Below are 26896 nucleotides of genomic sequence, written 5' to 3' on the forward strand. Positions count from 1 at the left end.
TATAAATGGGATAAAATTCACAAGCAGCTACTTTTCGACCATGTAATTGAAAAATAACCATCGACTTGAGAACAGCGCGTATCACATGGAAGACAGGTCTACAGACTTTGTGACTCTCCAAGCCCCTCACATAATAATTGTCCTATCTTTCCTTATCTTTCCAGGATAAAAGATTCCAATGACAACCTCTATTCATGCCCCTAAAATTGATTCTAATCTCCAACAGTAAAACTCAAAAAATTATATGCTTATACCATCCTTTTCCATCGTATAAAAGTGCTGCATCATAGTGATAGATTTCATTTTCGTTACACTAACACAGATTACGACCAGCAGAAATCCTATGGTTACCAGCAGTTCAATAGTGATCAAGAAAATATCTTCTACTAGAGATAAATCAAAATGAGAAATGGTATATAGGGCCTCAACCCTTGAAAGATTAGTTTTCACTGCTCTATGGTGCATGGCAATTTATAGGCAAAAATTTATATGCAGCACTAATTGACAATTTCACAAGAACTTCAACAGGGATGTGCAACCTGTTAGAAACTACTAAGGTTGAATTGAATAAGAGCGGTTCAAGAATGAGCTCAGAAAATGAATATTGACATCCAGAGGCTAGCTTACAGATAAACGAAAGAATCAAGATGCGTGGCAGCTTCTAGGAGAACTAAGTTTTATAATCTAAGAATTCATTAATAATCATATATTCAATGACATAACCCAAGCTCAGAAACCCATCCGGTGAAAAATACAGCCATCTAGGCGAATTTGTATCTAAAACAAATTCATTCCCCACCATAAAAAGCTCAATCTGCTTTGAACCTCAAGGTTTGGAAACACTTCTCTCATCAGTTGATGGCGCTTTCTTCCCGTAACGCTGTAGAAAAGAAGTATATCCAATCATTTTCAGAGATAATGCAGGCTGGATAATGTGAAAAGATACCAATGTAATAGGAGCTAAATTTTATATGTACCTGCTTGCCAAATGTGAAGGGCACATATTTATATTTGACCATGTGCATTATTTGCCTCTTCATCGTTGAAACAAACAGTACCAACCAATAGAATAACAAAATTGGCCAAAATACAGGCACATCAAAGGCACTGAAGAATGTCAACACAAAAGCAATGCAGACTGCTTTTGATAGTGAGTACCTGCCAAGTTAAAGTAAATTATGCCAAACTACTAATTCAAGAAGATGATATTGCCAACAAAATTTGGATGATGACTACGACTAACAGAAGTATAGGCAAATAAATGAAGTGCACAATGAAAAAGTTCTGCTATATGATTAAGTGATTGACTTCAATGGGAATCCTTGGAGTGCAACGCACCCAAGGGTGTGGGCTAGTGGTCAATGAAGTAGGTGCAAACCTTGGAGATTAGGGTTCAAATACCATCCACCTTAGCCTTGGTGGGCAAGGTTACCTAGTACATGTGCAAGTGGAAAGTAACCAAGAATCATTTTATAATAATAAAGCACCTAAAGATATTGTGAAATAAGAAAATTCAGATAACTAAGAGTGTGTAAAGGAGGAAGGTGAGAAGGAGTCTGCTCTCTGCTTGCACTGGCTGAAGCATATCACAAAAGCTCAAGGTCAACAATTCATATTCATCACGGCTACTAAAACTATTACAAACATCAAGATCAGGAACCATTACTGGGAGACAAAGAACTACTAGCTGGGAACCAAATAGACTTGGTGATCAGCATGTCTGATCAGAAGCTGGTCACCAAGTTTACTTTTCTTCTTCCAGACGATCTGAACATTTTGAAAAACATAAACTAATTTTGAAAACATGAGGACAGTTTGAATTAGGACATTTCCAACCTGTAGAAACTTATAATGATTGATTGACACACTGCCATCATGATAGTGCTGGTCAACCAATTAATGTGGCTTAAGAGGAACATCAATTATTAGGAAATAATCGAGTTAGGGCAGTAGCTATGAGTGCTATAGACGGTCTAACGAGAGGAATGAAAGAGACTGACACAGGAGCCACTATAAGTGTTCAGTCGGGGATGGCCACATCATAAAACAAAAGCCAAGGACTATGGTACTGCCTCACTGAAAAACATTGACAAAATTGTACCATAAAAACCTATATAACCTAATAGCAGGAATGGACCAACATAATCCCATGATCAGGACAACACTTCTTGAATACTATCTACATTTATTAACTGATTAAGATAAGTTGTCCCATATAACGGGGAGCTTCCAAATAAAATCACCTAAGTTACCCCATATAATCACAGAACTTCCCCATTAAATCACCTCATGCTAATAAGAAGCATTTGTCCTAGTTACATGAGTTCAATTCAACTCCAGCAAAAAGACATAGCAAGGAAAAAAAGCTCATTCCGTCATTAAATTTAAAATATCTTGAAAATAAAGAAAGATATGGTAGGCAACACGAGGATTTTTATTAAAAAAATAAACGGTGGAGAAACAAGTTCAGTTGATGAATAAAACAAATGACATTATTTATACAGCCAATTCAGTAAACAGATCTAACCAAGCCCTATGTAATTGCTTCATGCTCAGTGCAATCAACACATGATTTTTATCAGTAATAATACGTGAGTTTTCTATCCATTTATTTCATTTTTTTGTAAGTAGGATTTTCCTATCTATCAAAGTTAGGTAGGCAGTACAAAACAGCTAATTGTGATACTATTAATCTATTATCCTGTCATGACATGATTATTAGATCCATAACTGAAGCTAGGAAAAGAGTTCTAGGGCAGAATAAGGATGCATCATATTTTCACCCTTTTTTTGTACAAGGGATGCAACACATTTTCATGCTTTTGAGCTTTGAGAGACTCTTCCGATAACTTGTACTGATTGAATTTAATGAAATCAGACATCCCAAGCTATCTATCTCAATCTCACACATAACATGCTGCATGATGGAGAAACTCATGTTAGAGGGTCCTCTTTAGTTATACGATACAAATCTGGATCGATGGAGTTAGTAGGTTCAAATGCTGAATAAATCAACCAATGTTGCATATTAATAGAGTGGAAGGTCAAAGGCACCACTGAAAAAAAATGAAGAAATACCAGGTCAAAACAAAAAAAAAAATGTTAACTTGATGCCCCATTTGGTCTCAAGCTAATTCCTCCAAGCACTGTGTGTCTTAAGTTTGGCTAAGGTCATACTACAAAATAGTTTAAGAAAAGTAGTTTTCCTTCTTTCCACTCTGAATCTTCTATTCTTTATCAGATCCTAGATCATCATGTGAAGGCAGGAATAGGTAGCAATTAGCAAACAGATCAGAATTTTTTTTCAGCAGGGAATAAACTTCCATAACCATGAATATGCAACAACATGACTAAACTCATCAACTAACAACACTTCTCAGCAGATTCTAAAAATAACTATGCAGTGGAATGCACAAATTCTTATTTGAAAATGCGAATTCTTAATTTAGAACATAATCATCAGAATCCCAAAAATATAAATCTGACTTTTTAAAGCAATCCACACCTTGACTACAACAAATCTTAGCATCAGATTTGATTTCCTACCAAAAATAACCATCAGATTTGATTTCTATTCACGTCAAAGTCAAAAATCAGAAACTAGATGAAAATCAAACTACATAATGAGATCGCAAAGCAGATGCATATCAAACAAATCTAAACTTACAAGTAAGCAAAAAAAAGATATGTAAATTGGCACATAAACGAGTGAGATGGATGAAGCACCAGAATTTAAATTCAGGAAGGCGACGAACGAAAGGGCGAAACTCATCGGATCCGCGAGTGGGAAGGGTAGGACCGTCAACTTCCGGATCGACTTGAGGGGAAAGGAAAGCAATAAGGAGCTGGATTATGTAGATTCCTAGGGCATATGTGATGATGTAGAAACCTTGAACCATGAACACACGAATAGCAAAGATGAAAGCGATCGTAGCGAAGAAGATCCACCGATAAAGGACGTGAGGTGTCGATTTATCCAAAAGGTGTTGAAATCGCTGTGATAAGGTGAAGGTCCACTGAGACACGGCGGAGGAAGTAGAAGAGGCACCGTCGCCGGCGACTGCTCCGCCACCGACGTCCATTTTTTTTATTTTTTTTTATTTTTTACTCTTTTGTTTTTCTTGAAGGAATTAGGAATTTATGGTATCTGAGAAAGACTGCGAGAGCAATGAGGGGAAGTTGAACAAGTCCGGATGTGCTTTAAACAGGTCATTTGTTTTTTCTGTTTTATTTTATGCTGTTATTTAATTTTTATCCCTTGATATAAATATTTATTTTTATATTATAATACTTCACAAATTATATTACATGTCTTTAAAAAGTATATACTCCACTAGCCATAAATTTAATAATTAAGAATAAAAATTGAGATCAGTTTATTTGATGAACAAATCATACCCTACTAGGCATAAAATTAATAATTATTTATTAAAAATAAGATCAGCTTGTTTGACGAACAAATTATAGCAATTAAATAGCTTTTCAGATAGTGAAATGCTTTATTGGGCTTAACCTGGACTTAAAATAGAGGCCCATAATTCTAGTTTAACAGCTGATAACATTTGCATTCCCTGTCCCATTTTTAGTTATATTTATTGTGAAATAAGCATATTAAAGTGGTGATTGAAGAGTAATCAGATAAAGAAGACATCAGGAATCAATGAATTTGAATTATAAAATGGTTTAAATGTTGTATATAAATGGAATGATTGAGAAGTCCAAAATGGAATGAGTGTCATGTAATGTGGTTGTTATCTTAAGTATTTTTCCGTGGCTTTTTCATCGTATTTTTTTTCGCAAACTATTTTTCTATGCCTTCCCTTGAGCTGACGCAAACAACCTCTCTACCTTTCAAGGTAGGGGTAAGGTTGGGTACACATTCCCCTCTCCAAACGTTACTTGTGAGATTACATTGGGTATGTTGTTGTTACATGAAATACAATAAAATTCAAGCTTCAAACACATGCATTAGAATATTTTTGACAGTGTCTACAATATCCTCCTCTCTGCACGAAGTGACAAACTTAACCCATACAAGAATGGGGAATTCACTCTTTTGCAATGGAACTGTGATTGCATATGCAGCAACAACAATCGATGCGGCTAGATGATGAGAAGAACAATTGAAAGATGAAATCTCCCCCTTTTCATATATCAGGTCCATGATATCCATGCAAGCTTCCAAGCTTAATTGCTTTCCAACTCTAGCAACTTCACTAAACTTCGTAAGTAGATCTTCGAAGAATCGGAAGGGAATGCTTAACATGCCGATCTCAAATTTCAATACCTGCATTAACACTAGCTCAGCTTCCAGAAAATCCTTTGTTGTAAAATGCTGCTCTTTAATGGTGATGTCAGCCAGAGACTTGAAGGATTTCACACTTAGGGAAGGAGAATCGTGTATTTTGCTTGAGATCCATATTGCAACAAGCGCAAATAGCTGCAAATTGCTTTCTCTCAGAGGCCGTAAGAGCCAGCTCTTAGCATCCTTAGTTTCTTCCCCGGTAAGAGCTGGGTAGAATCGATCGGCGAAAAGTGACAGTGCTGAGTATTTGACGATCGGAGAAACTTGAAGGTCTTGAGCTGATTGAATGAGGAATTCTACAAGTCGAGCTCGCAAACAAGAGCAAACCTCCTCCTTCATTCTCGATCCCTCTCTGTGCATAGAACCTGTTGTCTGAAATGCCTAAGAGAACCAAATGTTGAAGAAATTCACCGCAACCAAAATTTATCTATTTGTCCAGGTGATGTTGGAACCCAGTGCAAACAAAATCAGCAGAAGAACAATCTACCGGTTTGAAATCATAGAGGAAATGAGTATGATTATCAAATTAGTGTAACAGGGATTCTTCTAAGGTTGAATCGATCGAAAAGTGCTACTAATCAATGGATCGGAAATCCAATTCAAGTATGGTGTTCATAGTAATAGAGATAGATAGTGTTGTTAAGGAGTAATAATGACACACATAGTTTACATATATGAAGGTTATAAAACGTTGATTGTTCAGAGTGGTTTTAAATATGGAATATTATAGTTACCGTGGTATTCATGCCAACTTAAGTGCAACTCAACTATTTTACTGAATACCTTAGGTATTAGGGGACTCTATCATCTCGAAGTTAGATATTTGAAAAGAAGACGTCTAGTATTATTCATCTCCACCAAAACGGGAACTTTAGTTTCTATGATATTTACCACTTCATTGTACTAGATCATATAGGTGCGGGATTAGAACAAACATTCTTACAGATCAGCAAGACGAACTGTATCCCTTGGTTCAGACTCTTTAAGTTCTATGAGCGTCTAGCGTTACATTTTAGATTGATACACTCAATGGATGCAGTTTAAGGCAAAAATATTGTCAACAGATCCAATACTAATCGACATAATTTGATTGACAATATTTCAGTGTATACGGAAGAGTTTGACAAACAAAGCAAACGCTCATCAGTAACCATCACATGAAGCCAAAAACAACCTGCAGACGTCGCGGAAGCATAGCTTTTGTCAGTTTCAAAGCTTGAATCGAGACATCTTTAAACATAAAGAAAATCATTATCAAGCAAGCAAAAGCTTACAAACCAATCACCATAACACCACTTACCAGATGAAGTATGCATAGCCAGAAAACAAAAAAGATCCACAACTACTGAAGAAATTTTGATCACCGATACAAGACAGGAAAACTCTCAAAACGACAATATTATCACTACATCAAGCAAGACAGAAAGGAAGCAAAAGAATCCTTCCAAAACAACACACCGAAATGAGCAAAGTCTGTGTTTTTACTACCAGATCAAAAATTAAACCCAGTGTCTGATAAGAGTGAGTTTTCCAAGTCATAAAACATCAATCATGGCAACTCACAGGTATAGCCAGTGTCCATTGTTTGGGATTTGGTGGTGAACAAAATCTACAGAACCCCGTCATTCAGAAAAGAGAAACATATAATTGTTATGTTTCAGTAACTGAAAGGATAATTCTATAGTAGTTGCCACAACCCTGACTGTGTATACAATAACCATTTCATGCAGCATAACTGAAGTTCTAACTGTGTTAGTCATAAATCAACTAAAGGACATGCTTGTTCGGTCCACTGGATCCATATAGAATGATGAACTAGGATTTGCTTGTTAGACCAACTCACCAACAAAAGATGATAACAAAATTTGATGATTCATTCTCAAAGAAGCAAATATTACTGCTATAGCCTGTCTATGGTAAAGAATCCAAAATTACACCATACAATTTAAGATAACATTGCAATACCTGCTACTAACCAAAGCATGAAGAAAACAGCAAGATACAGTTCACAAACATCAGGCGTCATCTAATTAAATGAGCAACTTTGTATTGATAGTTATACCTACTCTCTAAGAATACAATTCTCCAAACACAATATTCAACTCACCACTGACAATGCAACTTTCCAAAGGATTTTCAATTGCCTTCATATGATTTTCAAAGAAAATATTCAGTAAAAGGAACACAAAGCATAAGTAAACTGAAGGGCTTAATACAAAACCAACTAAAGGACATAAGCTGGTCATGACACCAATAAATCAGGCATGCAGTTCAGACCTCAGAGTCATGCAGAAGACCAAAAATAAAGTTGTGTTTACCCTATTAAAATGAGGGTCAGTCATCTTTTTCTGATAAAGTTAGCTGATTTATTTATTTGATGTAGCTAAATAACTGCGGGCAATGGCCTCAAGGGGAGTATGACTAAATTTTGGCCTTAAAGGACAACGCAAGAGGAACTGGTACGAAAAATAACTACAATAACCATCCTTGATCTCCATTCCTATTCAAGACTCCACACTAGAAAGACAAAGCTTGGCATAATTACATTCTGATTACAAGAAGTCAACAAAAGATTCTTAAATAGAACAGAAACAATTAAGTCAACATGGTATCACACAAATACTAATTTGTGGCCCCAAACCCAGAGTTATGCGAAGTGCAGAGCTTCTAGGAGAGTACATCCACATCTCAACACCAATGAACCAGAAAGTTTGGTGTAACTATTTATTAACCTAACATCTAAAGGTCGATACCTTGACTTCAACAATCTCTTGATCTAATAGAGAGTCAATTTATACTCTAGCTCTCAGCATAAACAAATCCATGCTCTAGTTCTCGACATGTTTCCTAAATGTCATACAAGTCAAATAAGCACTATTTTTTTTTTTGATAACCAAATCAGATAAGCACATTGACAGAATGATATAGAAAGATTCAGACAATCAGACTTGTATGGCATTTAAACATTTACTGTAGCATATCGAAGCCTTGAAACACTTTCTATTTCAGTTAGGGGTGCAGCTTTGATTATGCAAGCCTGACTTTTCACCAATGTTCTTCATTTACCAGGTGAATCACACTACTGCTAACTTCCCCCCACATTCACCAAAAATACAAGAATGATTCCTGATAAGCGCACGTCCCAAACACACCTGATTTAATATAAAAAAATGTACAAAGTTTAATTGGTAAAAGCCGTGGAACAAACAAGTTGTAAGACTAATGAACCTTTATGAGAGGTATTTTTTTTAGAAAGGTATCATAAATTTTTATAAGAGAAGTTTAGTGAAGTTGATCCCAAAGCAAGCGGAGAGGTACTTGAGAGAATGGAGGGTAGGGGATCCTAATCAAACTCGAGGAAGAAATGTGGATTCCCCTAATTAGCTGGTAACATCTTCTTTGAACTCAAAATCAATTTGACTTTCCATGATGCTATCCTGTAATTAATAACATGGGAGTGAATCAAAATCTGGACTTTCTTCTGTTTGAGAAAGGCAACGGTATGAATCAGAATCTGGACTTTTTTGAATTTGAGAAAGGTAACGGACGATTAGAACTTAGAATCAAAATTTTGACTTTCTTGCATATCCTAGTGTATAAGAGAAAGCAATAGTATGATTTATGCACACTTCTAGTTTCTTCGGTTCTTCTCAGTTCTCCATTCAAACCCCTAATGAGTCAAGAAGAATGTGTTAACGATATTGAATCTTTCGTACGGAGTAAATATATACAGAAAAACTTAGCAAAACATAAACTGGTAAACACATTCCAAAATCACCAACTTCTTGGATTATAACCTTCTCCTTTCTTTCTTTTTCAGAAGATAGCATGTTGAGTCCTCTCCCAGGAGAAGTGAAGGAGCATACCAAGCCCAAAAATAGCATCACTGGGATTGTACATAAGCAAAAACAAAAAGAAGGGAAACTCACGAACAAGGTCCAACCATGAAGGCTGAATCTGTAGTTGCATTAACTAGCATGCAAATTCAAGAATATATAAATGTAATAAAAGTCAAATAACTTCAATAGCAGAATGTTTGAGCATAAGATTGATCTCAGTCAACTCCTTTTTTACTAATTATTTCTGGAACTGGAACTCCCACCAAAGCTCGACCACCTTCTGAATGTGCAAGCCACCAGATTCCTTCCTGTTGTAAGTCCTAGCCTGGCCTTAAAGGAATTTGACCTCCCAGTACTGCTTGATGCAATACTTACACCTCTTACTTGGCCAGCCACCTGTCTAATTTCATTGCCAACTTCAGGCACACCTCCATCACTGGCACTTGCATCAGGATTTTCAGGTTCAGGTGTATCCAAGTTCACAGCAACAGAACCCCTAGTTGTCCGCAACCAATCTGCACTTCCAGAAGTCACCAATCTACATTTCTTAACCTTTACTTTTACCAAATTTGGGCATCCACTAGCAAGCGCTTCCATACCCTGATCGGATACTGGGCAACTCTTTATACAAAGTTTTCTTAATGCAATACATTTCGCAGCTATGCACGATAGTTCTGGATCCCCAACAGTTTCACTTCCACACAGAGCTAATCTCTCCAAATTCAAGCAATTCGTAGCCAACTTCTCCAAACTAGCACATGTTGGATTCACACCTATTAAAACCAATTCTTGTAAATTAGGGCAATGTTTTGCCACAGCAATTAACCCATCATCACTTATCCTGTTAGTCTTCCACCCATCAATGTGGAGCTTCCTTAGAAGCTTACAGTTTTCAGCAACAGTCTTTAGACCATTATTAGTGCATTCAGGCGTTTTCACAAGGTGCAGAATTTCAAGAATGGAACATTTAGATATAGCAGCAAGACCAGTATCACTGACCTGAAGCCTCTCAAGATGAATTTCAACAAGTTTACTGACTTGTTCAGCAATCACTTCCAGAATCTTATCCCAATCTCCAGAACAACGGAAAAGCTTCAGCGTCCGCAAACTCTTCGATCCAATAATCAACGGTCCAAAACACTGACCATTGTAGAGTTCCTTAAGGCAAATAACTCTCAGAGAACCCCCTGCAACACCAGGACCAATGGGCTCAGCTGCAGCCCCATCTGTGATACCACGCAGCCGTTTCACGGACAACTCTTCCAGAGCCGAGCAGTTATTCAACACGGCGTTCATCCCTTTAGCTCCAAAAGCACAAGATCCACAAGATAGCTTCTTCAAACCCTTACAATTCTTCGCAAAAGATTCCATTCCAGTATCAGTAAGCTCCCGGCATGACCGGAGCTTCAAACGAGTTAGGTTCCGGCACCTTAAAGATATAAGCACCAACGCCTCGTCCCCAATACTCGCAGATCTACGGTCACATTTCAAAGCGAGTTTCGTTACCGAATCAAACCTAGAAAAAATCACAGGAACCACAGCGACAAGTTCCGATTGTGCATTAAGCGAGAGACGGTGCCGACTCTGGCCTTCAACACGGAGCCAACGGCGGCAGACGAGGGAAGAACTTTTCCGGTCACCTGAGCTAAGGAAATGGAAAATGCAAGCTAAACACTCATCAGGAATATTGGAAGAATAATCAAACTCTCCGACATCGAATACATCGATAACATCGTCGGAATCGTCAATTTCCTTCATGGAAGAAATCACCGGCGAAGATCTGAACTTTATACGGTTTTGAGCTCCGGCGACGGTGGAAGCTGACTGACCCATCCACCAGTAGAATAATAAAGATAGGTCAGGGTCACTGTATCCAATTACTATTTCACCAGCCTTTTGTGTTCGTCTTTTTCGGATGAAGTTGCAATTTACAGGTGAGTTTAATAGCGGACCTGAAAATAAAATTAGTTCGGATTTAATTCTAATTTACTGGAAGTTTGTTAGGGATAGCAAATGTTAACATTTTAAAATTACTCTTCTCTCCGAAAATACATATTGTCTTTATTAAAAATATATTTTTTTCTCTATTCATTTAATATAGCATAGTAATATTTAATATTAATTGTTCTTTCTCCAAATTAATACTCAAGATTTAAAATTATGAATCAATGAGTATGAATATTATAGTAAATTAAGATATTTTTATTTCTTTTAATAGCGGTTAATCAACTGAACTATTAAAATTTACGGATATCTCTTGAGAGATGAAAAAGTGCGTGCCGTGTGGGTACCTACATGTAAGTAGGCGTGCCGGTTGGGTTATTTTGAGAGAGCGAGAATAGTGGGACATGCGGAAGGAACACGGTAAGAAAAGTAGATAGAAACATGCAAGTATTTCCTCCCCCACCCCACCAGTGTAGTAAAGGAAGTCACATGTGTATCGTGTGTCTATGCAGTTGGATGTATCTGTATCTTTACTCCTTCACATTCACCCTTCAACTTTCAAAATCACCTTTTTCCTATCCTCTTTTATTATAAATTTAAGAATATTATCTGGTTAGTTGATTTTAGAGCTAGTTATTTATACGAATTATTCGAGATCAATTTTTTTTAATGTCTTCTGTAGGGGTGTTCACGGTTTGGATAAAAACCGATTCAAACCGAAAAATCGAACCAAACCGATTAAATGAACCGATTTTATTTAGGGTTTGGTTTGGTTTGGTTTTAGATTTTTAAAAAATCAATAATATTTGGTTTGGTTATGGTTTTGTTCGAAAAAACCCGAAGAAATAACCGAACCAAACCGATAAATAATACACACAAATTTTATTAATATACATACATAATATACTATTTTATAAACAATTTTAAAAATCTTATATATGTATTCATCAAAAATTATTTATAATTTACTTATGAAAGTAAAAATGTCCAAGGTAAGAACATCTATCTTATTGGTTTTATGTATATGAGTGTCTATGACAATTCTTTGTGGAACTAAAAATGTCAATGTCTCTTCCTTCTAGGACAAAACCAGTGAATTTTGAAGTTTTATTCATAGTAAATTCAATGATCGAAAGTTTTGTAATGTCAATCATTCTAACTATTTTTCATTTTGAATGGATTATTGTCACTTTTTTCACGTTTTGAATAAATTATTTCTTTTAATTTTATGTATATGGTTAATAACCGAATAACCGAACCAAACCAAACCGAAACCGATAACAACTAAACTGATAAATATATATTATATTAGGTTTGGTTTGGTTTTGATAATTTTAAAACCAATTAAGTTGGTTTGGTTTTGATTTTGACCAATAACCAACCCAAACCAACCCGTGAACACCCCTAGTCTTCTGAATGACTTTGTCGCATAAAATTTATTTTTGGAGTTCACATTTTTTGTGTAGTTTGTAGGCTATTGCAGACTGAGACATTTAGCTAGTTCGCACAAAGTGCGCCTACTATTCCGATTCTTAGTTGCCTTATTTGGAAAAAAGTTACGGATATAATTAGTGGCTTATTTTTTATTGTTTTAGAATAATCGTTAGTGTAAAAGTATTTTTGAATTATTTAGCTAATTGAAAAATATTGTTGAGCCAACCAAGTAATGATGGCAATATTTTTTAAAGCCAAGAGCATAATATATGAAAATTTTGGTACAAAATATAACGATTAGTCTGTTTTAAATATTTTTAAGTCAAAAACATAATATATGAAAATTTTGGCACAAAATATAACCGTTGGTCTGTTTAAAAAAATATATAACTTACCCGAATGTTTATTATTTATTAAAAAAGCCCCCAAACTTTGTAGTTAATAGTGTTGTTAGTTTGACGATAATGGTTATTATTTATAAAAATAGCCCCCAAACTTGCCCAAATCTTTTTTCATTGATGGTTCTTTGTAGTTAATGGTGTTGTTAGTTTGACGATAATGGTTATTATTTATAAAAATAGCCCCCAAACTTGCCCAAATCTTTTTCCATTGATGGTTCTTTGTAACTAGTTTTAATTTGACGAGTTGTAGTAGCTAGTAATAATTATGTAATTAGTAAGTTGTTACTAAAAAATCGTGTTATGACTTTAGAATAATGTACTATCTATTTGATTACAAATCTGATAAATCTGCTTCAAATTTATATTAATATAGAATTATGATTTGTGATAATAATAATGATCGTCATCAATAAAGGTTATGCGTGCAATTTGGGGTTAGCACATGTTTGTATGGGTACGATTGTGTATTCTTTATATGGATATAATTATATTTCATACTTTAAATAAAACTAATGCAATATATTTTGAAAAAACTATGATCGGACACAATTTTATTTTTTTTATCATACAAAAATGGGTTTGACCCATCCCTACTCCTCTTGCTCTTGTCATTTATTGAACAATCCAATCATTCTAAAGTTACAGCTATTCATGGAAATTAAACAGTCTTATCTGTTCCTTTTATGTGTGGCAGAAGAAATTAGAGAACCAATTAATTCTTGCCTAGATGCAAAGCAAGAAGATGACTATTAAACTCCTAAAAATATAACAATAATGCTCCAATGGTGATATGATTCCGCAAAATTGGCAATCCTGTCTGTTGGTGTGGTACTATAACACACATGCATATGCATGAATGTTGTATATCATGAGAAATTAGCTTATTATATACTTTTTGGGGTCGTTTGGTTGGAAATCTCAGGATTAGCTATCCTGGTATTAGCTATCCTAAGATAACTTATCCCATCACTATGATATAAATGGTGGGATAAGTTATCATGATATACAATATTCATGCATGTGTGTTCAAGAAAATTATTTTAGGAATTCTATAATTTATTTATTTATTTTTATCGTTAAAGAAGTAACCTTTTTAATACTAATTAATTCTCAAAAAAATAATAACTTAATAAATTATATTATATATTATAAGTTAAAATGAATCGAAAAACTTAAGTGTTATCAATTTTTTAAAAAGGGGGTGGTCCCTTAATTAAAGACCATCTTTGACTTAAATGCTGATAAGATAAACAATAGAATTAATTGTGGATGCTTTGAATGCGTATGATGGCAAAGTTCTGGCAAATACTTTGAATGTATGGTATGTAAAAGTAAAATAGTTTTATTTAATATAAATATGTGTCCATCGGAGGTTGGGGCAAGTGTAGAAACAATCGATTTTGAGATTATCATTTAAGTTACAGCTACTATATAGAACCAACTTCAAGAATATGCTATCGAAGATGCAAAAATTCACATATGAAGTTAGGTTCTAGCAATTCAAATTCTGACAATTTTTATTTTATCTAAAGTTTGGCTTGTTAGAATTTAGACATAGAAATATTTTTATTTGAAATTTGACTTGTTGGATCAGACTTCTAACATGTATGTTTGAAGCTCCAACATATATATTTGATGTTGAAAATAATTTTTTTAAAGTTTCAATTACCAATCTTTATTCATTCAATAATTTTATATATTTTAATAATTCCCACTTATATTTAACTTCAATTCGAAATCAAATCTACTTTCATTTTGCAATAATAGTAATTTTAATGCTAAAAATCATTAACCAACTATAAGTACAAAATTTGAAAAAAAGTGGCTACGTCTTAAATTACTTTCTGGAACGTGGTATTGCGTTTTCAAAATTCAAATGTTTTAATTGCTTGAAAAAAGAGACCGCTAATAATCTTTTGAACTTAAATAATTTGGTACACTTTTTGTTATCATTTTGACGATATATAATAGTAATAGCAAACGAGAATGCTGAAACATTTTTGAATTTTAAAAGTAATATTCCATCCATTTAAATTTGTTTAATCTACCTTTCTTTTAGTTTGTATCACTTTTTAATAACTCTTTAATTTTAACTTTTCACATGAAATGTTTAAGATCACAAAACTAAAAAACATTTTGATACATATAATAAGTTAAGATTATCAAATTTAAAAGTTTTATTTATTTTTAAAAAAATTATATCAAATCAAAATAAGTCAAATAAATTAAAACGCTGAGCGTACGGCTAAAACTCTAATCAAAATTAGGCCAACTTCGTTGTCTACAGAAGCAGAAATAATAATAACGATCGGAACCACATTGTCATTAATTAATTGAATAAATGGAAAAGAGTTAACACAGCAATCAACATTAAACGTATCTGACCACTAGAACAAAATAACTCATAAGCCATAATTAATTAGGTTGCAAGTCCATTTATAAACTTTCAAGTAGCCATACAAATTGTGTTTCGTGTCTCACAAATATGCCTTGGTTTTTCGATAATTGAGAAAACATTCACGATAAGATAACATAACTTATAGTATCTTTCATGTTTGGTTTAGATTCAAAATAATTTTGGATATATTTTTAACCGTTTAGACTGGTGGTAGTAGAAATTATGAGACGTAGAAGTAGGCTACAGAAGATTTGGAAAATTTTAGTTGAAGACATATGACTTAAATCGGATACGTATGGAGATCGAGAACTAAGATTAAAAACTTATGATATAAATGAATGTCGTCGCACTTTCTGTGGAAGAGGCATGAGGTTAGCTTCTTCCTCTCCGATCCTCTTCCCCTTTTTAGTAGTATTATTTAGTTATTGTGTAGTTTCTTATTCTTCAATGAAGCATTACTATTTGTTGTTGCATTTTTTTTGTAATTTCCTATTTTACTGTCTATTTTGTCTTACAATTCTGCGTAAGGTACTTTTTTTTTCTTATGAAGACGAGGGTCTATCATAAACAATCTTTTTACTTCACAAGGTAGCTAGAGGTAACGTCTACATACATTTCGCAACTAGCTAGTACTCTTTTCTAAATAGAAGAGTTGCACCTAAGACTCAGAACTCAAAAGTAAAAGGAGGTGATACCGAACCTTGTCTATATAGCTATAGCGTTAGCGTTGAATTAGATTTTAACCATTATCTTCATATCCGTAATAGTGCGAAAAGAAGGTCCGGCTCCAAGTTGTTCAAGAATAGTGGCGTTGAGTTTCTTTGGAAGTCACGTTAGTGCAGACGCATCACAGTATATTCAATAGAATTGACAAATTTTAGGCTTGATCTATCTCTATACTTTTCATAGTCAAGAAATATGCATGTTGAATAAAACTTAAAGCTAGTAATTCATAAACTTCGCTCCCAGCTCACTTATCTTTTCGAACCGATTATTCTTTTCGTGCTTATTCTTTTCAAACCTCATTTATGAATTTATTATTGTTACTTTTGAATCATATATTCTTATCGCTAAAGCTTTTGAGGATTTATCAGGGAAAATGAATCTCTCACCTAGAGGTTCGCAAAACACTAGAGGTGACAATTTCAATAGAGGAGGCAGAGGAGGTAGAATTAGAAAACCTGTGAAAAAAACACAGGATCAAAACTCAACTTCCAATCAATTTTGATGATTAAGTCCATCTTTTGGAATGTGAGAGGCATCAACAGTCAAGGTGCTTTTGATAGACTTAATCAAATTAAAAGACTTCACAATCTTGCTTTCATTGCTATTATGGAACCTTTTAGCAAAAGGACCAAACTTGACAAATTTAAAAGGCGATTGGGTTACAACTTCGCTTACTCAAACTGTAACAATAAGATTTGGATTTTTTGTGATCAGCTCTATGATTGTGTCATTATTCAAGATAAAGAGCAGCAAGTCACCTGTAGCATCACTACTCATGAGGAAACCATTTTATTGACTGTCATATATGCAAAATGCAAGGATCATTTAAGGGAGCCACTTTGGAATGATTTGAGATACATTGCTAATAACATGAATCTTCCTTGGTTGGTCGCAGGAGATTTTAATGTTATTTTGGCTCCAGAGGAGAAACAAGGGGGTAACTCTCATAGAATGTATAAAAGTATACCTTTTATAAATTGTATGATGGATTGTTCCTTGATAGATATTGGATTCCTTGGTTCTATCTATACTTGGTGTTGTCACGACCCGAGCCTACACCCTGGACGTGGCCGGCACTCGAAGACCATTGCTGGTCCCCAAGCGAACCCTTATCCTGGCTGACTACAAGCGGAAAACTGATTCAAGCATACAAAGCTTAAAAACTGAAATAAAAGTTTATAAAACTTAAATACAAACTTTAAGTCCAAAGAAAACTCTGTATAATAAAATATATACAACTCGCCATCAAAAAGCAACTTTAGTCTTTAAAACATTTAATAAAATAAATGATACAGACTTCTCAACTCTACTGACTATCTATAAAGCCTCTAACTGATAAAGATGGAAGTCGGGACAAGACCCACGACATCCTAACAACTGATATAACTGAAAGGTAAATGAAATCCTCCAAAAGCAAGGAGGCTCACCATAGCTAACTCGAACTCTCGGATGTATCAACGAAGCTCCTGTTGATGAACCTGAATACATGTGTCTGCATCATGAAAAGATGCAGGCCAAATGGCTCGGTACGTGGAATGTTCGAGCATGTAAGAGGAATTCTAAAACATAAACATAAGCTTGAAACTTAATAGAAATGAAACATACTTACCTCTTCTCAAACTTACTCAACTCAAGGAATACTCAAGGGTACTCAAAACTACTCAAACTTACTCAACTCAGAAGTACTCAAGGATAAGATACTCAACTCCGAGATTAGATACTCAACTCAAGGATATGATATTCGACTCAAAGATATGATATTCGACTCTAGATACTCAACTCTGGATACTCAACTTTGAATACTCAACTAAATATGACTGAACTCATTTCAATATAAAGCAATTTAAAACAAGTGCAATATAAAGAAACAAACTGTTTAAAAACATGCTGTCAAATTTATGTGTATGCAAGGATACAACATAACTCTGAAATGTATATAAAAATACAATAAACTGATGTATATAAAAATACAATAACTTCTGTGGGAGTTTCTCTAACCGACAACCATCACATAAGAGCTATAGTGATGATACAACGATCTACCTCACGCTGCCAGCGCATCCTATACCCGGCCAAAGGTATAGGACCTGAACTACTAATGGATACACTAGTCTATGTGAAAAGGGTTCATCTAAAAAGTATGACCCTTTTCTACCTATGATGGCTACATGGTTTATGGGGGCTGTGAGTTGTCTGAACTCTCCCCCATATCGGTGCTCAATACTACTCCCAAAATATACTAGCTCTTATGTTTTAAAAACATACTTTTTTCTGCTGATTTGAGATAATTGCTCAAAAACTTAGCTCAAAGGCTATCTTGGAAATCTCAGTTTCCCTGTTTGCTTCATTTAGAAAGCTATTACTCTTTTGTGAAAACTAGCCTAAAGGCCCTTTGGAAATCTCAGTTTCCGTTCTTATTTAAATGTGAAAACATTTATAAACTCTTTGGGAATACTTAGTCCCCATATACTTTTGAAGAAAAGGACTTCAAACTTTATTCTTTACTCTTTACTGAACTCAAAACTTAAGTCTTAAAACAAAGTTAAAACGTTTGTAAAAGACTTCTTAAAATATGGTTCATACCGAATTATGGACATGAACTACTCAATGCAAGGTTTTCAATAACCATAGATAGAACTCAAATACATGGAACTCAAGAACTTCAATAATACTACTTATTTCAAGAATGCTCAACTCAGAATTCATGCGGAATTATGAGCATGAACTACTCAACTCAATGACTCAAAGATACCTCTCATCTCAAGACTGTTCAACTTATAATGTTCATGCGAAATTATGGGCATGAACAATTCAACTCAAGGACTTCATGGATAACATGTAATAGTTCCATGATTAGAAATATAATCTCAAAGGGGTTAGAAACTCAATACTTAAAAGGCTTAGAACTTGAAGACACCACTTCTCTAAAGGATGCTCAACTTACGACGTGCATGCGGAGTTTATGGGCATGAACGACTCGACTCAAGGGTCAAAATATCAATAAGGAATTCATGTACAACTCTTCTCATTCTCATACTTACTTTCTCAAAATTTAACTTAAATCGATGATGGATCTCAAAGGATTCAGAATTGAATTCAAAGGCTTTCTTGAACGCTACTCTTAACTCTCTCTTGAATTTGAATTATGAATTCAAGAGTTATGATTCATGATATGAAGGATCTCAATAACAATATAGCTATTCGATAATTAGGAATAGAACTTTTAAAAGAAACATGAATTCAAGAACTCAAAATCAACTTATCTCAAGAAAACTCAAATCTAGGAAAAGTATCCTAGATTACTCTTTTTCTGATCTGAAAGTAGATGTAGGGCGTGAGGACGAACTAGTCCAACACTATGATAGCCTTACATACCTAGAAGAACAAGATTCTTGAAGAATCTTGAAGAATCTTGAAGAATCTTGAAGAAGAACTTGATTAGAAGCCTTGAAACCCTAGCTTGAAGGTAAACAATCAAGAAGACCTTTCTTGAGATTCTCGAGTTAGTTTCTTAAAATCTCTATAGCCAAAAATTATGATTTTCATGAGTGAAGATGAAAATCTGATTGTTTTGAGCTTTTTAATTAGTCAAGAAATTCGTTGATGGTTTTAATGGAGGTAAAAAGACAAAAACGATTATTTTCAATATTTTCCCGTCGGCTAATTCGTAACAGCACTGTATAGGTTACTAAAATAGTCATAACATTTTACTCATATATTGGATTGATGTGAAACTGGTGGGGTTGGAAAGTAGATTCAATTACCTTTAATTGGATAGGTTATGACTCACGTAACTCTTAATATTCTAGGAGATATGGTCATTTAAAGTTGACCCAAGCAGAATCTTACATTAAAACTTAATGAAACTTCAAGAACACTTATCAAGAACTCATCAAGAACTCTAATCTTTAAATTTCAAGAACGAAATTACGCTGAATAAATCATGATTGGCGTGTGGGTGAAAGAACCCAACACTATGGAAGCTTACATACCTCTTAGGGATCAAACCCATGGCGAAAATCCGCAACAAGATGCAAGAATCTCGACGAATGCTTTCATCCTTTTTCTTTTTTTCCTCTTTTCTCTTCTTGAATTCTCAACTGAAACCCTAGGCGTATTTTAGGATTATAAAACTGAACCTAATAGGATTAGACCCTTAAAATATTATTAAAAACGAATTAAATCTGGTTGGGTAAGGAAAAGACCAAAATACCCCTCTTTATTTTCGGCTAACTTTCCTTAACTGGACAGCCTATCTTCAAAAGGCCATATCTCACTCATCCGACCTCGAAACATAGCAAAATCCACGGCGTTGGAAAGATAATTCAAAGATCTTCGCTACGTATATGGTAGCACACCTAATTCATCCTGAGCTAGGAGTTATAGTTGTTTGAAGTCGACCCAAAACTCATACTTAAGCATAACTTGCAAAATTTCAGATTTTGCTATTTCCAATTTAATTCTTTTTGAAACTCAAGGTGCTACATCTAGTGACCTTAACACTTAAGAAATTTTAAACTCTTTGGTAAAATCTTACTCACTACGAAGAACGGCTCGAGTCTTAGTTCAAAAATTTTCTGGGGTGTTACAGGTGTAATGGTCGAGGAAAAGGAAAAAAAATTTGGAAAAGACTTGATAGAGTATTAATAAATACTGAATGGTCACTCAAGTATGTTGATACCACAGTCACCCATCTTATCAGGATTGGATCTGATCACTGGCCTCTCTTGATTTCTATATCCTCTTCTCATCAAACTCATCAGAAATATTTTAGATTCTTGGATCTATGGACTCAAGAACCTGGTTTTAATGAAACAGTGAAGGCTGCCTGGAATGAAGATACTAGTGGATCACCCATGTGGAATTTCCACTTGAAATTGAAAAACACATGCAGAAAGCTATCTCAGTGGTCGAGAAACAGTGTTGGTAACATTTTTGATAACACTAAAGCTATGGAAAAAAAGGTTGCGGATTTAGAAGAAATTTGCTTGACCAACAATTCTGATAGCAACAGAATGGCTTACAACTGCGCAAATGCTCAACTTATTATGCATATCAAGAAGGAAGAAGCTTTTTGGAAACAAAAGGCTGGTATGAAATGGTTTCAAGATGGTGACTCTAATACCAAATTTTTTCATACCATCATGAACAATAAGAGAAGAAGATTAGTCCTCAAAAAGATCAAAAAGAATGATAACACATGGATTGAAGGAAGTGATGAAATTGCTAAGGAAGCAATAAATTTCTTTGAATCCCAATTCAGTAAGGACGATTCTCACAAAGATTTCAGTATTCTAAATTGTCTACCATGTGTGATAAATGAAGAAGACAATAATATACCGGATGCCCTACCTACTATGACTGAGTTGAAAGAGGCAGTATTCTCACTAAGTGCGGATAGTGCTCCTAGACCAGATGGTTTAACAGGAACATTTTATCAAAAATGTTGGGATATTATCTCGATTGATTTATTTAACATGGTTTGTGATTTTTTTGCAGGTACTCCACTTCCAAGATCTTTCACTCATTCATGTCTTATCCTTATTCCAAAGACACCAAACCCTCAAAGATTTACAGATTTGAGACCAATAAGTCTAAGCAATTTTAGCTATAAGATCATATCCAAAATGCTGAACACAAGACTATCTAAAGTCATTCATAAAGTGGTCTCACCGAATCAAACATGATTCATGAGGGATAGATCTATCACTGATTACATCATGCTCACTCAAGAGCTAGTTCATAATATTAAGAATCCAAACGTCAATGGTAATGTTATCATTAAACTTGACATGACTAAAGCATTTGACAGAGTTGATTGGATTTTCTTATGTCAAGTTCTCAGGCAGTTTGGATTTTCTGAATACTGGATTGATATGATATGGAGGCTTCTTGCAAACAATTGGTACTCTATCAATATAAATGGAAGCAGACATGGTTTCTTCAAATCGGGAAGAGGAATTAAACAAGGAGATCCTTTGTCACCCTCTCTATTTATTATTGGAGCTGAACTTTTGACCAAACTTATGGAGCAACTCATAAGTGAAAGTTTCATTCCCTACTCAGTCGATAAAGGATGTCCCTCTTTTACTCACCTCAGCTATGCAGATGACACTATTCTTTTCTCTTCTGGGGATCCTCTGTCTTTAATGGCTATGATGAATAAGCTTTCTGTTTATGAGAAATGTTCTGGACAACTCATCAACAAAGACAAGTCTTGTTTTCTAGTAGCTCCAAATACTCATGAGTCCTTGACATATGACATTAAGAGAATAACTGGTTTCTCTCAATCTAACTTTCCTTTCACGTATTTGGGATGTCCCATTTATTTTGGTAGACAAAGAGTCAAGTATTTTGATGGTCTTATCTCTAAAATTACTGGTAGATTGCAAGGTTGGCAAGGCAAGATGATTTCTTGTGGGGGTAGAGCCGTCTTGATAAAAGCAGTCCTTCAATCATTGCCCCTTCATATGCTTTCAGTGATACATCTTCCGAAAACAACTACTTCTCAGATTGAAAAGTTGTTTGCTAATTTCTTTTGGAGTGAGACTGAAGGAAAAAAGAAACATCATTGGATTGCTTGGAAAAATCTTTGTTATCCCACTGACGAGGGTGGAATAGGAATCAAATCAATCCAAGACATTAACAATAGCTTTAGTGCTAAAGTTTGGTGGAGCTTTAGAACTAGAAATACCTTATGGAGGAACTTTCTTGAAGCTAAATATTGCCCAAGAGCGCATCCAGTGAAGAAAAAATGGGTTTCAGGGCAGTCTCACACCTGGAAAAGAATTCTTCATGTGAGGAGTGATTGTGAGAAGTACTTAGTTTGGAAAATTGTCAAAGAAAATTGCTCTTTCTGGTGGGATAATTGGTTAGGTACCGGTAATCTTGGACAACATTTTCCTCATACTCGAAGATCCAAAAAACTCAAAGTTGCAAACTTTATGATTGGCAACACTTGGGATGAAAACAAGCTTCTCCGTATTCTTCCTATGGATATGGTTAAGCAAATCCAAAATATTAACATCTATGAGGGAGAAGATGACTTTCCGATATGGACTCCTGACACTCATGGTTTCTTCACTTGCAAATCTTCTTGGAAAGTTCTCAGGGAAGGAAGGAATATGTCACGCCCCGAGCCTACACCCTGGGCGGGACCGGCACCCGGAGACCATTTCTAGCCCCAAGCGAACCCTTGGCCTGGCTTTCTTAACTCAGCGGAAACCTCAACAGAATAACTCAATGCAATGCAATATTACAAAACAACTTAACTTATAAAATATGGCCATAAAGGCAACTCGAATCTCAAAATAGAATATTTACATATATATAGATGAGAGACTCAAAACTAACTGACTGACTGTCTGTCTATGAAGCCTCTAAAATACTGAGATGGATGTTGGGACAGACCCCGCAACATCCTAATAAAACAAAAACTAAGAACATAAAATAATTGAGTCCTCCGGAATGCAAGGAGGCTCACCACTGACTCTGGAGTGCTCAGCTGGATCAACGACGTGCAGGATGCTTATCCGGGGTACCTGAATCTGCATCATCAAACGATGCAGGCCAACTGGCATCAGTACATGGAATGTACGAGTATGCAAGCTGGAAAACTAAGCAACAAAGGCTAGAAGGAAAACTGGAAGAAACTGAATAGCTTACCTGGCTCAACTTAACTCAACCTGACTGACTTCTTTCAATATAAGGCAATTTAAAACAAGTGCGATATAAAGAAAGATTGCTTAAAACATGATATGAACTCTGTGTGTATACAAGGATACAATAAGCCTGAAATGTGTATAAAAATACAATGAACTGATGTATATAAAAAATACAATAATCTCTGTGTATGAAAAATACAATAACTGCTGTGGGAGTTTCTCTAACCGACAACCATCACATAAGAGCTATAGTGATGATACAGCGATCGACCTCACGCTGCCAGAGCATCTTATACCCGGCCAAAGGTATAAGACCTGAACTGCCTAATGGATCCACTAGTCTAATCTGAAAAGGATTCATCTAAAAAGTATGATCCTTTTCTACCCATGGTGGCTAACATGGTTCTATGGGGGCTGTGGGTTCTTTGAACGCTCCCCCAATTCGGTGCTCGATACTACTCCCAAAAATGTACTGGCTCTTATGTTTTTAAAACATATTTCTTCCTGCTGATATGAGATAATTACTCAAAAACTAGCCCGAAGGCTTTTTGGAAATCTCAGTTTCCAACCTTGTTTAAATGTAAAAACATTTCTTTAAAACTTCTTTGGGAATACATAGTTCCCTAATAACTTTGAGAAAAGAACTCAACTTTAAACTCTTTACTTTACTTGAACTCTTGGCTTGATGTGAAACTCTTAACTTAACATGAAACTCTTAACTTTTGACTTGACTTGAAACTCAATACTTAACTTGGAACTTGAGCCTTAGAATGAAGTTAAAACGCTCAATGAAGACTCTTGGAAAACCTTAAAGACTTGCTTTGACTTACTTACTTCTAAGCTTGACTTCACTTGACTTGGAAACTAACTTCACTTGAATTGGAAACTAACTTCACTTGACTTGGAAACTAACTTCACTTGACTTGTAGTTTTACTTGACTTTTGGAAGTACCTTGGAGTGTTGGAAACAACTAGGAAACATAGGTATAATACCTAGGAACATGTATAAAAAAAGAAATGGTGAATGAAAGGGAAGGATTGGTGTCCTTGGCACTAGGAGAGGTGCAACAGCCCAGCCCCTTTTTCCCCAAAAATCCGACTTTTTCCCCTTGTTTCTTTCCAATTCTAAACCCTCTCAACCTCAAGGTTTCAGCAGCAACACTTAGAATCATAAAGACCCTTATTATACAATAGATTCAACTCAAAAATCACAGCCAGAAATTTGTACTAAATCAGCAAGAACTTCAACACAACACCACTACAACTTCAACAACCAATAAATCTTCTCTTGGAATTAAAAACGAGTTGGTGTGTGGGGGTATGAACCAACCAACACTAAGGATCATAAAATCCCTCAATATACAATAGGTCACAACTCAAATACACAGCCCAATCCTGTCCCACAACCAACAATAACTTCAACAACACAACTAACAACATCAACAACAACTAACAACTTCAACAACTTCAACAACAAATCCAATCTCTTCTCAAATCATAAAAACGAGCTTGGTATGTGGGGGGAAAGGATAAACCCACACTAAAGACTCACATACCTTGATAGGGATCACCCCCGACGAAAATCCACAATGATCTTGACAAATCTTGTTGATCTCCTCTTTCTTCTCTTCTTCTTCTCCTTCTTCTCTTCTTCTTCTCTTGAACCCTAACTCTTTCTCTTTCAAAATGGGACAAAATGATCCAAACATCAGCCTAATACAACAATATAAGCTCAAAAGAAATTATTTGTGAAAAGACCAAAATGCCCTTAAATTTCCGGAACGGAATCCCTGCCAACTGCCCAACTTTCAAAGATCATAACTCGCTCATACGAACTCGGAATCGAGCAAACTCAGTGGCGTTGGAAAGATCGTTCCACAAGCTTCGAAACCATAACTGGAACTACTCCTAAATCATCCTGAGCTAGGAGTTATGACTGCTCAAAGTTGGCCAAAAACTCACTGATTTTCCAAAAATGACTATTTCCAAATTTCAAGCTTCTTCATATTCATTTTTAAATTGTCGGATGTTACAATATCTCCCCCTTGGGAACATTCGTCCTCGAATGAGGTAACTCTTACAAAGCTAAGGGTGTAACATCAACTCAACACCCAACAAACAACCATGCAAACACAACAACAATAACGACATGCTCATTATAATTTATAGAGCACTAAGAAGGAAATTAATACCTTAATCTGCGGATTCAAAGAGATATGAATATCTCTTCTTCATGTCTTCTTCGGCTTCCCAAGTTGCTTCCTCAACAAATTGGTTCCTCCATAGGACCTTAACTGAGGCTACATCTTTCGTTCTCAACCTACGAACTTGACGATCCAAAATTTGAACAGGAATCTCCTCATAAGATAAGTTATCCTTGATCTTGATACTTTCAGTTGGTAGGATCAATGAAGGATCGCCTATGCACTTCTTCAACATGGAGATGTGAAATACCGGATGAACCGCTGCTAGTTCCTGTGGTAACTCCAACTCATAAGCAACATTGCCAATCCTCTTGGCTATGCGGTAAGGTCCAATATACCGGGGACTAAGTTTCCCCTTCTTACCAAACCTCATAACGCCTTTCATGGGTGAAACCTTCAAATATACCCAATCGTCTATTTCAAATTCTAACGCCCTTCTCCTAACATCGGTGTAGGATTTCTGACGACTCTGTGCCGTTTTCAACCTCTCTTGAATCACTTTCACCTTCTCCATAGCTTGGTGAACTAAATCTGGTCCTATCAACTGTGCTTCACCAACTTCAAACCATCCAATAGGAGATCTACATCTTCTCCCATAAAGAGCTTCATATGGAGCCATCTGGATGCTAGAGTGATAACTGTTGTTGTAGGCAAACTCAATGAGAGGTAGGTGATCATCCCAACTCCCTTTGAAATCGATCACACAAGCCCTCAACATATCCTCTAAGGTCTGAATAGTGCGCTCTGCTTGCCCATCCGTCTGAGGGTGAAAGGCAGTACTTAAGTTCACCTTTGAACCCAAGCCCTTCTGAAAAGATTTCCAGAACTGTGCAGTAAACTGTGCACCTCTATCTGAAATAATGGAGATTGGGACTCCATGAAGTCTCACTATCTCTTGAACATACAACTTGGCATAATCTTCTGCTGTATTGGTAGTCTTTACCGGTAGAAAATGAGCTGACTTTGTCATTCTGTCGACAA

At 35.4% G+C, this 26896-nt stretch overlaps 5 protein-coding genes across 5 annotated transcripts in view; 2 read left to right on the forward strand and 3 right to left on the reverse strand.

Annotated features, from left to right (window-relative positions):
• Positions 1-26896, forward strand: part of LOC125811425 (WD40 repeat-containing protein HOS15-like) — a 286140-nt gene that overhangs the window by 40795 nt on the left and 218449 nt on the right. The gene's annotated exons all lie outside the window — the stretch shown is intronic.
• On the reverse strand, positions 541-4285 carry LOC125811921 (protein RER1A-like). The gene is made up of 3 exons (XM_049491468.1): positions 3727-4285; positions 978-1158; positions 541-880 (listed from the first exon to the last, which is right to left on the reverse strand). Exons 1-3 carry the CDS (start codon positions 4080-4082, stop codon positions 827-829), a joined length of 591 nt encoding a protein of 196 aa, XP_049347425.1. The 5' UTR covers positions 4083-4285; the 3' UTR covers positions 541-826.
• Positions 4949-5778, reverse strand: LOC125811856 (cyclin-J18). The gene has a single exon (XM_049491406.1). The coding sequence runs from the start codon at positions 5663-5665 to the stop codon at positions 4949-4951; it is 717 nt and encodes a 238-aa protein (XP_049347363.1). The 5' UTR covers positions 5666-5778.
• On the reverse strand, positions 9229-11172 carry LOC125811466 (F-box protein At1g47056-like). The gene has a single exon (XM_049490965.1). The coding sequence runs from the start codon at positions 10975-10977 to the stop codon at positions 9379-9381; it is 1599 nt and encodes a 532-aa protein (XP_049346922.1). The 5' UTR covers positions 10978-11172; the 3' UTR covers positions 9229-9378.
• On the forward strand, positions 16654-21734 carry LOC125813595 (uncharacterized). The gene is made up of 3 exons (XM_049493074.1): positions 16654-16984; positions 20734-21465; positions 21547-21734. Exons 1-3 carry the CDS (start codon positions 16654-16656, stop codon positions 21732-21734), a joined length of 1251 nt encoding a protein of 416 aa, XP_049349031.1.

This window comes from Solanum verrucosum, unplaced genomic scaffold, assembly GCF_900185275.1.
Source record: "Solanum verrucosum unplaced genomic scaffold, falcon-dt-bn FXZP01000235.1, whole genome shotgun sequence".
Taxonomy (NCBI): domain Eukaryota; kingdom Viridiplantae; phylum Streptophyta; class Magnoliopsida; order Solanales; family Solanaceae; genus Solanum; species Solanum verrucosum.

Excerpts from the sequence above, each read along its gene's own strand:
- LOC125811921 (XM_049491468.1), bottom strand. The coding sequence starts at position 4,082 with ATGGACGTCGGTGGCGGAGCAGTCGCCGGCGACGGTGCCTCTTCTACT. Across the intron at positions 1,159-3,726 it reads CTTCCTGAATTTAAATTCTG|GTACTCACTATCAAAAGCAG; the intron begins GTGCTTCATCCA and ends TTAACTTGGCAG. Across the intron at positions 881-977 it reads CCTTCACATTTGGCAAGCAG|CGTTACGGGAAGAAAGCGCC; the intron begins GTACATATAAAA and ends TCTTTTCTACAG.
- LOC125811856 (XM_049491406.1), bottom strand. The coding sequence starts at position 5,665 with ATGCACAGAGAGGGATCGAGAATGAAGGAGGAGGTTTGCTCTTGTTTG.
- LOC125811466 (XM_049490965.1), bottom strand. The coding sequence starts at position 10,977 with ATGGGTCAGTCAGCTTCCACCGTCGCCGGAGCTCAAAACCGTATAAAG.
- LOC125813595 (XM_049493074.1), top strand. The coding sequence starts at position 16,654 with ATGGAACCTTTTAGCAAAAGGACCAAACTTGACAAATTTAAAAGGCGA. Across the intron at positions 16,985-20,733 it reads TCCAGAGGAGAAACAAGGGG|TCACCCATCTTATCAGGATT; the intron begins GTAACTCTCATA and ends TTGATACCACAG. Across the intron at positions 21,466-21,546 it reads TAGTGCTCCTAGACCAGATG|GTACTCCACTTCCAAGATCT; the intron begins GTTTAACAGGAA and ends ATTTTTTTGCAG.